This window comes from Mirounga leonina, unplaced genomic scaffold (genome assembly GCF_011800145.1).
Source record: "Mirounga leonina isolate KUSES-001 unplaced genomic scaffold, KU_Mleo_1.0 Mir_115, whole genome shotgun sequence".
In the NCBI taxonomy this organism is placed as follows: domain Eukaryota; kingdom Metazoa; phylum Chordata; class Mammalia; order Carnivora; family Phocidae; genus Mirounga; species Mirounga leonina.
Window position 1 is genome coordinate 53,250,222 of NW_023270268.1, and position 16,177 is coordinate 53,266,398.

At 43.7% G+C, this 16,177-nt stretch overlaps 1 protein-coding gene and 1 long non-coding RNA gene across 2 annotated transcripts in view; one reads left to right on the top strand and one right to left on the bottom strand.

Moving 5' to 3' along the window:
- The window catches only part of LOC118005797, a 72,245-nt gene extending 67,601 nt beyond the window's left edge, over positions 1–4,644 (bottom strand). Inside the window, exon 1 of the long non-coding RNA XR_004677878.1 lies at positions 4,169–4,644. This is a non-coding gene — a long non-coding RNA (uncharacterized LOC118005797). The remainder of the gene's footprint in view (positions 1–4,168) is intronic.
- IL12A (interleukin 12A) lies at positions 3,553–11,183 on the top strand. The gene is made up of 7 exons (XM_034998050.1): positions 3,553–4,244; positions 4,932–5,086; positions 8,196–8,309; positions 8,660–8,701; positions 8,777–8,818; positions 8,916–9,059; positions 10,532–11,183. The coding sequence occupies exons 1-7, from the start codon at positions 4,229–4,231 to the stop codon at positions 10,685–10,687; spliced, it is 669 nt and encodes a 222-aa protein (XP_034853941.1). The 5' UTR covers positions 3,553–4,228; the 3' UTR covers positions 10,688–11,183.
- The last annotated feature ends 4,994 nt before the right edge of the window (positions 11,184–16,177 follow it).

A 16,177-nucleotide genomic window follows, 5' to 3' on the forward strand; every position in this document is an offset into this window, starting at 1 on the left:
TAGGTATAAAGTGGTACCTCATTCTTTCTTTCATTTGTGTTTTTCTGATTATAATATATTATGCTGGTTAGCCTTGGGAGTTTCCTCTCTGTAAATCACTTGTTCATAAGCTTTACCAATTTTCACTGGGGTTTCTGTCTTTTTCTTGTTGACTTGCAAAGAGGTCCTGGTCTACTCTCCTATGGGACAGTGCAAAATATCTTCTCCCCTTCAGTCAGCTGTCTGTTAACTGTCCATGCTTAACAGAAATTCATACTACAGAAATTCTTAGTTTCAGGGCACCTGGGTGGCTCAGTCAGTCAAGCGTCTGCCTTCAGCTCAGGTCATGATCTCAGGGTCCTAGGATCGAGCCCCACATAGGGCTCTCTGCTCAGTGGGGACCTGCTTCTCCCTCTCCCTCTGTCCCCTGCTCATGCTCTCTCTCTCTCTCTCTCTCTCTCTCTCGATCTGTAGCTCAAATAATAAATAAATAAAATCTTTTTAAAAAAATTCTTAGTTTTTCGGTAATCAAATTTATCAGTATTTTGCCTTATGGCTTGGAGCTTTGATGTTTTTAAGAAGTCCTCCCCATTCATGAGTGACAAAGATAGCCTCCTACATTGTCCTCTAGCACTATAACAATTTTACTTTTCTTATTTAGTCTTTAATCTGCTTCCAAGTGGATTTATCTCTGTATGCTGTTTTAGGTTGGAGTCCAGTTTTATATTTCACCATATAGTGAACATTTTCTACTAAACAATCCATGTTTTCTTCACTGACCTGGGTGCCATCTGAATCTTATACTAAATACTCATATGTACACGTCTGTCTCTAATTTCTCTATTTTGTTTCAATGGTCTATTTGGCCATTCTTTTGCCAAACACTATTCTTATTACTATTGCTTTGAATGATGTCTTTATATCTGGGCTACTCCCCCTGTTTATGACTCCTTTACAAGTTTAGCTTAGATATTCATGGCTTTTATTCCTACATATACATGTTATGGTAGGCTTATTATTAAGTTCCTCAGAAAATTATTTGTAATCTGCATTGGGATTGCATTGAATACGTGAATTAATTAGGATAGACCTGAGCTCTTTATATATTAAGATCTTCTACCCAAGGGTATGGAATGTGTTTCCATTTAAATTAAATCACTCTATGTTCTTGATTAGCCTTTAAATTTTTTTTCCAAAGACTATTCTATACTTACACTAACTCATGTAATAATCACAACAACCATTTAATCTTCTAGTATCACCATTTTCCAAATGAGGAAACTGAGCCCAGAGAAATAAGGGACTTGCCCAAGAACTCACTGCAAGTGAGTAAAGTAAGTAACAGAGCCTACATTCAAATAATTTATAGTCCATACTCTTAACCACTGTATTGCCTCTCAGTTTACAGGCAGTAACTTTATAAACTTTATAGTTTGGCTGCTATTGTGAATGGTATCTTCTTTGTATTATTATTCATTCATTATCTGATAAATTATTTTTATTATATTTTCTAATTTATTGTTGCAGTTGTAGAGAAATGTTGTTCTTTTTTTTAATTTTTATTCCAGTATAGTTAACATAAAGTGTTACATTAGCTTCGGGTGTACAATATAGTGATTCAACAGTTCCATACATCACCAGTGTTCTTTTTTTTTTTAATTCCAGAAATGTAGTTGATATTTGCATCCATTGAAGTTGCTGATTTCTCTAATTAGTTCTATGGTCTATTGTTTCTGTTGCCTTTTTTTTTTTTTTTTTTTTGGTATATCAACTGTCAATAATGGCCATTTTGTCTTGTCCTTTCCAATTTTTAAGTCTTCTCATTCCTTTTTCTTGCCTTATAGCACTGGCCAAGACTTCCAGTAAATGGTAGACTCTCTGTAGAAGAGATCAGGGACAAAGAATGTCTCTTAAAAAAAGCAATGTTGTCCTAGAAGAAGGTTTTCATTTTATCTTGGCTATACTATATGCAGCATATCAGAGAACTGTTTCACAGAGTATAGGTTAGAAATTGTGTCTGGTGGTCAAGAATCCATTCTAAGCAGACAGGCCCTGTGCTTATTTATGCCACAGAAATTACTTTTCCTTAGGAGATAGCCCTTCCAGGGGAGACATAGCTCAGTTGTGATAAATTTGACTTCATTCTGACTTTAAGTACATTTAATTCCATCCTAAAGCCCTATAGCAACAACACAGCTCTGCACCTGTCACTTGCTTCACACAATCTGCTAGATGCAATTGCTTCTGACAACACATTGGTCTCCATCCCCATGGGGGAATTCACAGACAGCAGCATTGGAAGGAGCCTTAGAGATCAAGTGTTGCTCTCATTTTACACACATCTGAAAGTCCCTATAGTGGGTGCCTCATCACCCTTGAGCAGATGATACACCTTGGGGGGCTGATGCTAACAACTGAGAGAGCTTGAGTCAGACTAGAGGCTAACACAGCTTTCTCCTAATTGGCTTCATCACTCCAGCTTCAATTGGCCATGCTTAGCATTCCTGGCAGCATCTCAAGGCTTATAGTGACTCATCCATCCTGACTTCAATGGGGACTTAGAGGAGAGAAAGAGGAAACATCCACTCTTCTTCCTTGCATCCTCAAGGCTTTTCCCTATTCAAGATTGGTTCATCTGTACAGAAGTGGGTATTGGTGGCTCCATTATGTAGTCCTGGAGCCTGAGCACAGTCAGACCCATCAGAAGCTCTGAGTAGGTGACCAAACACACCCTTTCCTTTTACACATACCCAGGGTGACTAACACTTGTGGTAGAGATGAGTGAACTGAAAAGCCCCACAGGAACCTTACACCCAGTACATCCAAAATGGAACTTCTCACCATCTCCTCCAAAATCACTCCCCTCTTACAGTAACCCCTGCCCGGGCCCTGGAACAATCTCCATTCCACCATCCTCAGCACCTTCCTGCCCATCACACCTAAGGAGTTACCAAGCCTTGGCCACTCAGCACCCTGAGAGTCTCTCTGGCCCACTCTCTCCTCCCCATTCTGATTGAGGCCTTGGCCATACCCTCCCAGCTGCTCCCTGTGCTCTACTCCTGACCCCTGGGATCCACCTTCCATACTACTGCCGAAGGGAATCTTCCTCATGCCTCTCTAACCATGTCTCCTGCCTAAAACCTTAGAAGGCTCCCCACCACCGTCAGAGCAGATGCTCCCTAGCATGGCAGCTACTACTCTCATAGCACAGCCCCATTGCTCTCTCCAACCTCACACCCTGATGGCAGGACCCCCAGATCCCCACTTCCCTCTACCCTCCCTGACTGTGCTTCTGATCCCTGTTCCCCCTACCTAGAACCTGCATCCCATTTAGTGGGAACAGTCTAATGCCCCTAGAAGCATGTTGGGGGGCCCTGCTCCTGGGAGCCTTCATTGCCTCCTCACCCCTTTGTCCTGCTGAGGTGCCCTCTCTCTGGGCTTCTCCTAAGACCCTGTGCATCCGTCCCACTAAATCATAACATTGTCTCACTGTAGGAAACCGGATTCTCTATGACAATAGTTTATTGCATAACCAGTCTGGTTTCATCTCTGTTCATATTTAAGATACAACCGTGAATAAAATACATGGAGTCAGATTGAGTGTGGGAGTGCCCCCAAAGGGACCTGTTCACCACTGGGTGCCAAACGCCTAGCACAATGTCAACCTGGCACACGGGGGCCCCTCTGAATGAACAAATGATGAGCGGATGAATGACGAACGCCCCTTCAGGACTGGGTGGGCGGTCACGATCAGGGCACATGCTGGATGTAGATGGATAGTGAGGGGCACCACTCGGCGCTGCGTGGGGAGGGGGCGCTGCAGGGCGGCGGGGCGAGGGCTGGATGGCCAGGGGCGGGGCGTCTGAGGCCGGGACCGAGGGTGGCCCGCGAGGGCTCGGGCTTGCCCGCGGACCCTGCGCCGCGACTCTGCGCGAATTTCGCTTTCGCTTTGGGCCAGCTGGAGGCGGCGGGGCCGTCCCCAGAAGAGCTGCGGCCGGGCACCGTGGAGTTAATCCGAAAGCGCCGCAAACCCCGCGGGCCGAACTCCACGTGTCACCGAGAAGCTGATGTAGAGAGAGACAGAGAGAGAAAGCAAGCAGGAGACCAGAGTCCCGGGAAAGTCCTGCCGCGCCTCGGGACAATTATAAAAATGTGACCCCCTGGGTCGGCCTCCCACCACCGCCCTCACCTGCTGCGCCCTCAGTCCGCGTCCAGCGCCGGCCCAGCGTCCACGCAGGGCCCGCTCAGCATGTGCCCGCCGCGCGGTGAGTCCCCAGCCGGACCCGAGACGCCGCGCTCAGCGCGCTCGCCGCCGCTCGGGTCGGGAGGGGCGGCAGCCGGGGAAGAGGAGGCAGAAGGTTGGGAGCCGCTAAGGGAAGCCGGGAGGGCAGTGCGCAACCTCGTGCGGAGGTGGAAGAAAGAATGACTGCGTGCTTACCATGCCCTAACTAGGACACTGTCGCCTTATCTAGAAACAGCCTCGTGGGCTATCATTATGCCCACTTCACAGGTTTGAAACTGAGGCCCCACGCGGTACCTTTCTTTCTCAGGGTCCCTCCGCTACAGCTATGAGAGGGCAGATCCCAGCCAGCAAAGTGAGGCTGTCTCCCCGCTGTTTCCAAAACATTAGGCCGTGAGTCTAGGCTAGTCACTTCCCTACCTGGCCTCAGTTTCCCTACTGGTGAAACAGAGGCTTTTTCTGGGTGAGCGCTGAATCCAACATCCTTGTCTGAGCTCATTAGGGGGCTCTCACAGGTTGGCTTCTAGCCCTACAATAGAGCCCTGCCTTCCAAGAACTTGATTCATTTCTCAGGTGTTGAAGGAAGATTGGAAATGGTGGAGGGAGGTTGGTGTGGTTAAGATGTGGATGGGTGGAGATGACCAGAATGAATAGAAGGTAGAGGCAGGCCAAACCAAGCTGACAAGCTCAGCCTGCTCCTCTTCCTTTCCAGGCCTCCTCCTTGTGACCATCCTGGTCCTCCTAAACCACCTGGACCGCCTCAGTTTGGCCAGGAGCCTCCCCACAGCCTCACCAAGCCCAGGGATGTTCCAGTGCCTCAACCACTCCCAAAACCTGCTGAAAGCCATCAGCAACACGCTTCAGAAGGTGAGTTTTTCAATATTCTTGTTCCCACTTTGCAGCCTCTCTAGGGAAGGGGCTTCTCTGAACCCCTGGTCACCTGAAAAGAACTGCGGAGAAATTGGGGACGTTAATCAGGAGCTGTCAAGACAGGGAGACAGAACTTTACAAAGGGCCCAACTATTAGCTAAAGAGTCTCAATGGAATTGTGTCTCCAGAGAAAGCAAGAGTGGTAATAAATTATAATGGCACTCATTTTGGCTATGTCTACACAGAGGAAAGTGGATATTTACAGTGTGCCCTGTAGCCTGCCAACAGAGATGGAATTGTGTCAGGCCCACACTGTTTTTCTGACACACTTATCAATCCAGGAAACCATTATTAGGTGCAGCCTCTGTGCTCCAGGGGCTACAAAGATGAATTAGATTTGCCCCTCACATTGCTCACCAGCTTCCAGTGTGGTAACACAGTTCTCTGTCTGAGCAACACATTCCAGGGGGCCTATGACAGTGGGCATCCAGCCTTCATTTTCCAGGGAGAGAGTTATCTAATATTATTTACAGCTTCATTCATTTTTTTAGGTTTCATATTTTAATGCAAAAACATCTTCTTTCCTTTTAAAAGTACTTCTATACCTATAGCTTCTGCTGGAACAGCCGAAGACTGACGTTTTAAAAGTTGTCTTTTGGCTTCTTGTTCTCTAGTAAATCTTTCCTGAATATTTTCTAGCTTGTTGTTTTATGAATATATTAAAATAAGCTCAAGGCCACAAGGCCTTCTAAAGAATTCTTTTCCCCCTCTAAGCTTTCACAATGTGCTGCCAATTGCTTCTCACAGTTCAATCTTAATTAAAAAGGCCAAGTGAAAACTGCAGAGAAAAGTGCTTTGACTCCTGAAGAAAGTTTCAATATGGATACAATTGAGGAGCTGCAATTTAAATAGATGCTTTATGTGAAAAAGCTAACTCTTCGACTCCCCAGTATAGCATTAATGGTCAAAAGACTGCAGAACTCAGTTTGATATTTTTTTATACCATTCCTTTGTCAAATTAGCTAGAACAAATCAGCTGGCTACTTACAGAAGAAAGAGGTGGCAAATGCATGCGATTTACAGCCCACAGATTTGTAGAGTTTGGTCCATACCTTTTGTCTTTGATTTTGAGTTTGATGCCATTGAAAAAGAGGACCTTTCATATAAGAATCCAGATTTCCAGCTTCTCTTGAAAAGATCTAAAGAACTACAACAGAGGGACCATATTTCCAAAATGTAATTCTTTACCACCTGCTCAGGATTGTGACTGCCCAGGTGTGTGTGAACACCTCCAGGACCAGTGTGTAGTTTCCCATTTCCCGTATAACGAATTACCACAAAGTAAGCGGCTTTAAACCACACCAATTTCTTATCTTACAGCCCTGGAGTTCAGAAATCTGATATAGGCTAGAGTCCAGGTGTGAGCAGAGCTATGTCCCTTCTGAAGACTCTAGGGGAGAATCCATTTTCTTGCCTTTTTCAGCTTCTAGAGGCAACCCCCATTCCCTGGTGTATAGCCCCCTTCCATCCTCAAAGCCAGCAATGGCCAGTTGAGTTGTCCACATGCTGCATTATTCTGATGGTGACCCAGGAATTACATTGGACCCACCCAGATAATCCAAGATAACCTCCCTATTGTAAGTCAGCTGATTAACAACCTTCATTTCATCAGCAACTGCAATTCCCCTTGGCCGTGTAACATATTCTCAGGTTCCAGGGGTTAGGAAGTGGATGTGGGGTTGGGGGATAGGGCATTATTCTGCTTACCACAGAGATTTTACTACTTGTTTCCAAACATGCTCTGCATCTCAAGTCTCGATTATGGTTCATGCAGTTCCCTCTGCCTGAAATTCTCTCTCCTCTGCCTGCCACCTTCTAATCCTCTTAATGCAGATGTCTCATCTCTGGTGAAGCCTTCATACCCTTCTCAGTACTTCTCACCTGCTGACATGACTCCTCATCATTTGGGCACTTTCCTGTCTCTGCAGTTGAACTTGGAATCTGGGAAGGGAGCAGCAGATGATAGTCCTTTTCTTTGTCATGTTCCTTAGTACAGTAAGTCCCCCCTTATCCAAGGGGGATACTTTCCAAGACCCCCAGTGGACCTCTGAAACTGCAGACAGTACCAAACCCTATATTGTGTTCTTTTCCTATACACACATACCTATGATAAAGTTTAATTTCTAAACTAGGCACAATAAGAGATTAATAATAATAACTGATAATAAAATAGAGCCATTCTAACAACATAAGTTATGGGAATGTGGTCTCTACATACCTTACTGTACCGTACTCACCCTTCTTGTGATGATATGAGATGATATAATGCCTACGTGATGGGGTGAAGTAAAGTGAGTGACACGGGGCACTGCGACGTAGCATAAGGCTATGCGCGTTGGAAGGAGGAGCGTCTCCTTCCGAACCACGGTTGCCGGCAGGCAACTGAAACCAAGGGAAGTGAAGCCACAGATAAGAGGGGGGACTGCTCATACACTTGGGGCTCAATGAACAGAAAAATGATCTCAATCTTCAATCAAATTTACGGACTTCTTAGATAAATTTCATAATTCTAATTCAACAGTGCTTTCCAGCATGCTCCTAAGATGACATCTGTGTGTGTGGTTGTGTATGTGTATCTGAACCGCAAATTAAATGTCCACTTGTCTTTAGGGCTACATGTTTGTTATATCCATCAGGTTGGGACCTTAACAGTTCTGCCTTTAGAAGTTCTACTTGAAAAGGATATTCATAAAACACAGGTGCTTTGGCAAAAGGAAAAAACTGTCTTCACCAGAAACAAGTGTCACAGCATGGTGTAGATGCTGATTAGCATAGCCTGTTGAAATGATTTATAGTGTTTACATAATGGAAAAATGGATCATCCAGAGAAACAGGTCCTAAGCAAAGGGAGAGGAGGGATGGAGAGAGAATATAAATAACCTGTTTCCTTTTGTCTTAGGAAGATCCCAAATTTCCTACAGGTCAAAGAGATGGATGTCAGAAGCAGCCGGCTCTCTTTTTGCTGGCAGCCTGCGGGGCCAGCCTTATATGAAGCCAGGTGCCTTATTAATAATATAAGCTGGGTTACTCTTTATGTTTTTTACAGGCCAGACAAACCCTAGAACTTTATTCCTGCACTTCCGAAGAGATTGATCATGAAGATATCACAAAGGATAAAACCAGCACAGTGGAGGCCTGCTTACCATTGGAATTAACCATGGTATAGATGATTTTCTTCCCCAAGCATGTAATACAGTTAAGAGCTAGGCATCAAACCTCATCTTCTTCCAAAAATGTGCATGTTTCTGGTTTCTATCATCGTGAGATTTTAACAGGTCCCACTTCAGAAGTTGAATTTAAATATATATATATATATATATATACAACAAATATGTGTTTTACAACAATGTGAATATACTTAATACTATTGAACTGTACACTTAAGAGTAGTAAAGATGGTAAATTTTATGTTATGTGTTTTTTACCACAATAAAAAAGATATGTGTGAGAAAAGCCGGGAAGACGTATATTAAGAATTAATATCTTTGATGTGATTTTTTTTTTCTCTAGAATGAGAGTTGCCTGGCTTCCAGAGAGATCTCTTTGATAACTGTAAGTCAGAAAATTAAAGGTTTCAGCCTACATGATGAATTCATATCATTGATGTCTCATTATTTTTTCTTCTAGAATGGGAGTCGCCTGGCCTCCAGAAAGGCATCTTTTATGACGGTAAGACACAAATACTCTTTCTTCCCTCAAATGCAATGTGGGGGAAACATTTTTAGCCATCTCAGTGGTTCTTTCCCCATTTTGTCATATCACTTAGACCCTGTGCCTTAGCAGTATCTATGAGGATTTGAAGATGTACCAGGTAGAGTTCAAGGCCATGAACGCAAAACTTTTAATGGATCCTAAGAGGCAGATCTTTCTGGATCAAAACATGCTGACAGCTATTGATGAGCTGTTACAGGTAAGACCTTTATACTACCAGTAAGAGCACCTTCTTCATGCTGAGACAGCTAGTCAGGGTCCATGATGAAGTATAAAATCGCCCCTTCCTGGATTGGGAGAGGCCCGAAATCCCCCTCCTATATCCCCTACAGAGCCTCTTGACAAAGGGCACTCATGAGCAGGCCACGGCAAGAAAAGCAGACTCCCACTTGTTGATCATGTGGTATACACCAGCCTCTCTGCAGATGTTTTCATAGATTTTCTCTTACCATACCCACAACAACCACATGGGGTGTGTACAACGGAGAAAAGCCAAGCTTAGAGTCAGCCGCTTGTCCAAATGGCTTGTAAGTGACAGAGCCAGGATTGAAACCCCCATCAGAGAGATTTCACGAGACTTATCTTCTCTTTCACTTCTAAAGGCTCCAGGATGTGCACTGAGGGGCCAGCATGCATACCTGCAAATACTGTCAGAGAAAACAAGTGGGGCTAATGCCTGGGTATGACCCATTTTGAACTAAAATGTGTATGAAATAAAAGAATGACCTATCACCTGGGACATCCACAGTGTCACTCATAGACAAGAACTGGCTTTGTAATTTTCTGAATCACCATAGCACATGATGCTAATACAAAACAGAGAAATATTCACATAAGAAAGAGCAGGGTGACTACCTTGGTGACAAGGGCATGGAATACAAATAAGTATGATTTCTCTCTTTGTGCCAAATCACTGTTTGAAAGGCAATGAGCTTCCTGCAAGTATCAAAGAATGTTAGCATCTAGAGAGTTATTTCATTTTCGGGGGCCCAAGAGTCGACTTGAGCATTGGAATCCATTCTACCAGGAATCAGCCAACCATGCCCAAACCATTCACCCCCTCCGGGAGTCGGTATTTTCCCTTGTAAAATGGCGTGGCTTTACCCACCTTACCTTTCTCTTGGGCTTTTTGCAAGGAACAAGTGGAAGTATTGATCCTTGTGAAAATATAAGATCTTGCATTGTGTTATGAAATGAAAGGGTAAAACTGAGAGATCCATTGCCAGGTTTATGTATCTGGTACAAATGAGTGTCTGTAGCAAACAGGTCTGTTACTCAAGGAGTTCCAATCAGTAGCAATTCATCACCTCTCTGTTCTAAAAGGGACTTAGCTTCTTAGTATAACATACAAAAATTAATTAGGTATTGCAGCAGATGTCATCTGAACAGAATTGTTCCTTTCTAAAATGCAACTCCCACTGATGATTTTCTAAATAGCTTTAAGTGTCTTTTCAGAGCCCACTGAAGATACATGTGCTTGGATAATGAGTATTTCTTCTCTCAGGTTCTGCCTGGCCATCTGGCTGGGAGTAGATTTGGGTCGAGTTTAGGAGATATAATGAGGGAGTGGGTTGCAGACTCTGAGACATGTATTGGCTTCACCCATTTTTACGGATGAATGTTTTAATTTTGGAATACCATGTATGTCATCCTTAATATTTATCCTCATAGGCCCTGAATTTCAACAGTGTGACTGTGCCGCAGAAATCCTCCCTTGAAGAACCGGATTTTTATAAAACTAAAATCAAGCTCTGCATACTTCTTCATGCTTTCAGAATTCGTGCGGTGACCATCAATAGAATGATGAGCTATCTGAATTCTTCCTAAAAAGCTGAGGTCCCTCCCGACCTTCAAGTCATTCTTATAATAATGTGAACCAAAAATATTTTTCACAGGATGTGGGTTAAGAACCAGGGAGGGGGTGGCTTGACCTGGTCCTACTTAAGCTAGTACAATAATTCTCATGCTTGTTTACATTAGTTGCCCCCGCAAATCTGAAAGATGTGACTGTTATATCCACAGGCTGCCTTTGATCAAGTATATTTCACATTTACTATGGATAAGTTATTTTTTAAGTTTTTGTGAGCAAATTGCTAAAGAGGGAAAATGTCCTCACTGAACATGTTTTTCTTTTCCCTTTAATAGAAGAGCAAGAATTTATAAGCTATTTCTGTACCAAAGTGTTTGTAGAAACAAACGCTCAAGCATAATTTATTTTAAAATAATTATTTATATAATTTTGTGTTCATGAAGGCATGTGAATTAACTTATATTTATTTATGTTATATTTATTAAAGTATTTATTATCAAATGGATTTGAGAAATACCTTATGTTCTAAAAATAAAATGATTGAATAAAATAAGTCTCATATTTTTTCTAATATAATTGGAATACTTTAAGCGTTAAAATACACATTGTGGGAAAACTGAAAACTCCAATGTGAACAAAATTCCCTTGGAAAGAATGCCACAATATTCTTACCCAAGTCCTACTTCCTCTAATCTCCCATTTTAAAGGGAGACTTCTAAGACTAGATACGCTTAAGGCCATCGGGTGAGTTACGGTTTTTGAGAGTATATTTTGTTCAACACCTGCATCTAAAAGTAAAATACATAAAAATGTTTTTTCCCCGTAAACCACAGCCCCATAACATACTGTGTGCATTAGACAAATACATAATAACATCCTCCAACTGGGAAAAACATCATTTAGAGGTCTTCTAGTTAAATTATTCTAATTTTTGTGACCCTTTGGGCCCTCAGGGGGAAGCTGTTTCCAAATTACAATGAGAAAAATTCTCCATTTGCTTCTAATGATACAGAACTTCTGCCTGAACCACATGGATAATTGCCTCTCTTTGACTTAAGAGATGTGCTCTTAATGACCCAATATTAAATTCCATCTTTTTAATTCTCTAAACCATGTGAATTTTAAAAGATTCACCTGGCAGAATACCATGTAATTTTAGTGCTCTGATAATCATCTTCCTCCTTCATATGAAAAGGCTATAAGAAAGGCACTATTTAGGGGGTCCTGCCCCCTTCCTCATGTGACTCCTCCCCACCACATCCCAGCTTGTATCCTTGGGGACCCCTCATCTATGTGGCAGACTGACTCGTTTGTTGAGATTCTCACCCCACTTGGTATACAATTAGATAGAAATCATCAGAAACTAGATCCCAACACCTACTCCCTTTTTCTTGAGGAACTCCTCCACAACCTTGAATGACCTGCAAGTGATTCACAGACAGGAGTTTCTTGCCTGTAAGTGTTGGGTTCGGGGTTTCAGTGGCTTTGATAATGGGAAGAAGAGCTCGATGGTGTGATGGGCCATCCTTACTTGGAATGACGACTAGTCTGTGGTCTGTGCCCAGAAACAAGGAGAGGCAAGCGGATCATCTGTCTATGGACAGGGTTTGTATAGAAGAACACAGGTGTTACTTTGGTTCTAGAAATTACCATGACTGGCCCAAGAAACCTCTTCCCAACTAATTCCATTCTTCATTATGTGGTTAGTTTGTCTCTTTTTTCTTTTAATCCTGGGCCTACAATCTACAAGTTGTATAACATGACCAAGTTGTTTTAACCTCTCCTTGTTTCCTCTTCTAAGAAGGGAAGACGATGCTAGAACCTACCTCAGAGGATCAGAGCGAGGGTTCCATGGAACAGCTCATGCAGAGCACTCACACTGCACCCGACATGTAATACATACACCATGTGAGCCATTTTTGAAAATTATTAGCAGTCTTTGGGCTTGGTGACTGGGCCAAATTGGTGAAACCCTCCTTTGCTACTATTTTCTTACCTGTGAAATTCAGAAAACCGTAGGCCCTATTTCATTGCTGTTGTGAGGATTCGATGACACAGTACAAGGCCAGCATCGAGTCAATGCTCAACATCAGTTTGTTAAAAGTGTTAAGATTGTTTAGATTTCCGCAATGCCCTGTCCCTGCACAGCACTCAGCACATCATAGGTGTTCACCAGGTGCCCGGTGCAAGTCCCTGCCTTCACAGAATAAAGGATGGGGAGCAAAGGAACTTAATAGGACCAAGGCCCCTCCTCCCTAAAAATATTCCCCAGCCCTAGCTTATTAGAGATTCATTTGATCAACAAATTATTTTTAAAAGGAAATAAAGAGTGAAAGTGTTTCTCACACCTGAGAATGACTTAATCCGAGAATCAGCATGAAAACAAACCGCTGACAGCTGCCGCACTGAGGGCCCGGAGCTTTGGACAAAGGGAACGGTTCTGGGGAGCAGCCTGGCCAGACATCCAAAGGCAGGTATTGGACAACTCAAGAGATGCAAAAGCACCTTAGACATCCTAATGAGGAAAGAAAACATGGGGACAGAAAGAGAAGAAAAACCAGCTTTTTCTTTTTTTAAGATTTTATTTATTTATTTGACAGACAGAGAGACAGCGAGAGAGGGAACACAAGCAGGGGGAGTGGGAGAGGGAGAAGCAGGCTTCCCGCCGAGCACGGAGCCCGATTCAGGGCTTGATCCAAGGACCCGGGGATCATGACCTGAGCCAAAGGCAGGCGCTTAATGACTGAGCCACCCAGGTGCCCTGAAAACCCAGCTTTGTCTGGGGCGAGCACCGACAGACAGGTGAGTCCCCTTGGCTGTATCACTCTGAACCACTCAGGTGCTATCTTTGTTTGAAGACTAGACGCTTGGTTCTAGCCAGCATGATCTGGCTTCCTAGTTTAGGACAAAGTGCATTACAATATTGCCACAGAGTGAATGTTTGTGCCCCCTTAAAATGCCTACATTGAGGCCCTGATCCCCAAAGTGATGGTACTTAGAGGTGAGGCGTTAGGAGGTGAGTTAGGTCATAAGCGTGTTGCCCTGATGATAGGATTTGTGCCCTTGTAAGAAGAGAGGGGGGAAAGCCCCACCCCCCCGTGGGAACACAGTGACAAGTGGCTGTCTGCAAACCAGGAGGAGAGCCCTCACCAGATACGAAATCTGCCTGCACCCTGACTTCAGACTCTCTAGCCTCCAGAACTGTGAGGAATGAATGTCTGTTGTTTAAGCCACCCAGTCTCTGGCATTTTTTTGTAACAGTCTGAGCTGACCAAGATATCTATTTTAAATAAGGGAGAAAAAAAAACAAACAAACCCAGCCACATTTTCAAAAATTGAATTGTATCAACTTTTTGGTTGAAATGTATTTGGTGAGAACAGGTTAAAAACTTCAGTTGTATTTATGTTTCTTTGAATATGATATTAAAAATATGAATGTGAGGGGCACCTGGCTGGCTCAGTCTGTAAAGCACGTAAATCTTGATCTCAGGATCGTGAGTTCAAGCCCCATGCTGGGTGTGGAGCTTACTTAAAACAAAAAAAAAATATGTAGGGGCACCTGGGTGGCTCAGTCAGTTAAGCATATGATTTGATTCTGGCTGAGGTTGTGATCTCAGGGTCATGGGATTAAACCCCACATCAGGCTCTACGCTCAGTGTGGAGTCGGCTTGGGACTCTCTCTCTCTCCCTCTGCCCCTTCCCTCACTTGTTCTCTCTCTCTTATTATAAAATAATAAATAAAATCATTTTAAAAATATGAATGTGAATTATGACATCAATTTAACATCAGAGAATATATTCACGTGACCTTTTTTAGAAGCAACATTAACTAATGCTTACCGGGTGCTAACTAAATGCTAGGCGTGTTTCTAAGTGTTTACCACAAATGCATCAAATCTTCCCAATAATCGCACGAGGAGAAACTATTACCTTCCCCTTTTTATAGATGAGGAAACTCAGGTAAGAAACCACGTAAGCTTGCATGACGCGTAAGTGATGCGCCATGATTCGACCCCGGGCAGCCTGGTTCCAGCCCATGTAGCCACTGCAGCCTTTCCCCTTACTGGGTAGTAAGGGCCCAGTAAATCAAGGGACATTTTCATCATAAGCCTACAAACACCATCATGGTTATTTATACATCTCTCCCCCTCGAGACACTATGAGAACCTCAAGTGCAGGAAATGCCATGCTGTTACCCATGTCTATGTGTTCTTAGGCCCTGGCACTGAAAGGTGGTAGAAAGGAAGAGAAGGCAAATCTTCATGGGCTTCCCTATGTTTCTCATTTCTTTTTCTAATCTGGGAATAAAGAAGAAAGTCTTTAGTCTTTAAAAATCAAAGTATTCCCAATTACCAAAAAAAAGTTTAAAATTGTAAAAAAATGCACACATGTGCTTAGTTCAAAACAATTTTACACGCTTATGCTGGAGAAAAGTCTAAATTCATAAGCCTGTTCGTTTATGTAACCCACATAGCTATGGCTTGGCATTATGTGGTCACTGTCCTTCAGAAGCCACACGCCAACACATCACACTGGTGAACCGAAGAGTCGTCCACTTCCTCGTGTGCCCAGGTCTCACACACACACACCCCTTGACGGCAGTTCCAAGAGGCCCAGGTGATCACGTCACTGGCTGGTTCCCACACTGCCCCTGACCGGAGTGGTTCGGAGATCCAGCCAAGCTCCTCGACAACCCCCCATAGCCCTCAGTAACCCCCCAACCAGAGAAGCTCCCTTTCTGATCACTTTACCCATGCAGGTTCCAGACGAGATTTCACAAATGGCTTTTACAGCTAAGGAAAAGTTAAAAACTCACTGAACTAGTCCAAGTCTCTCCTGTAGTTGAGTTTTTATAAGTAACAAAACCATCTCTTAGACTTCCCAACCTGCTTGAAAATAAAGCACCACTGTAAATGCACAGAGCGCACCTTTTTTTTTTTTTTTAAGATTTTATTTATTTATATGTCAGAGAGAGAGAGCGCGCACAAGCAGGGAGAGCGGCAGTCTAAGGGAGAAGCAGGCTCCCCGTGGAGCAGGGAGCCCGATGCGGGGCTCGATCCCAGGACCCTGGGATCATGACCTGAGCCGAAGGCAGACGCTGGCAGATGCTCAACCGACCTAGCCACCCAGGCGTCCCTAGAGCATACCTCTTCTAAAAATGAAATTCAAGCCAGAGGTGACAGCAAACAGCAAGAATGGACTTCCACAGAATAAAGATGGCTGACTAACTCCAGGATGTCTTGTCTCACCAGGAATCTACATCATGACAGGAACACACTGGATCTAAATTCCACTGGGGGGCTTCAGGGCAGAGCTGGAGGTCCTCATTAAGAAGCAGGAAAAACCTCAGAACTCTGTGCTCAGAATTCAACCCCAGGACTTCTGCTCCAGAGCCGTTATCAGAAACACTCAAACCACAGGCTGTGGACTGGAAAAGATAGAATCCCAGCAGTTCTCCAGTTGGGATCACACCCTTCAGCAAGCCGTATGCAGCTTTAGCCCCAAGA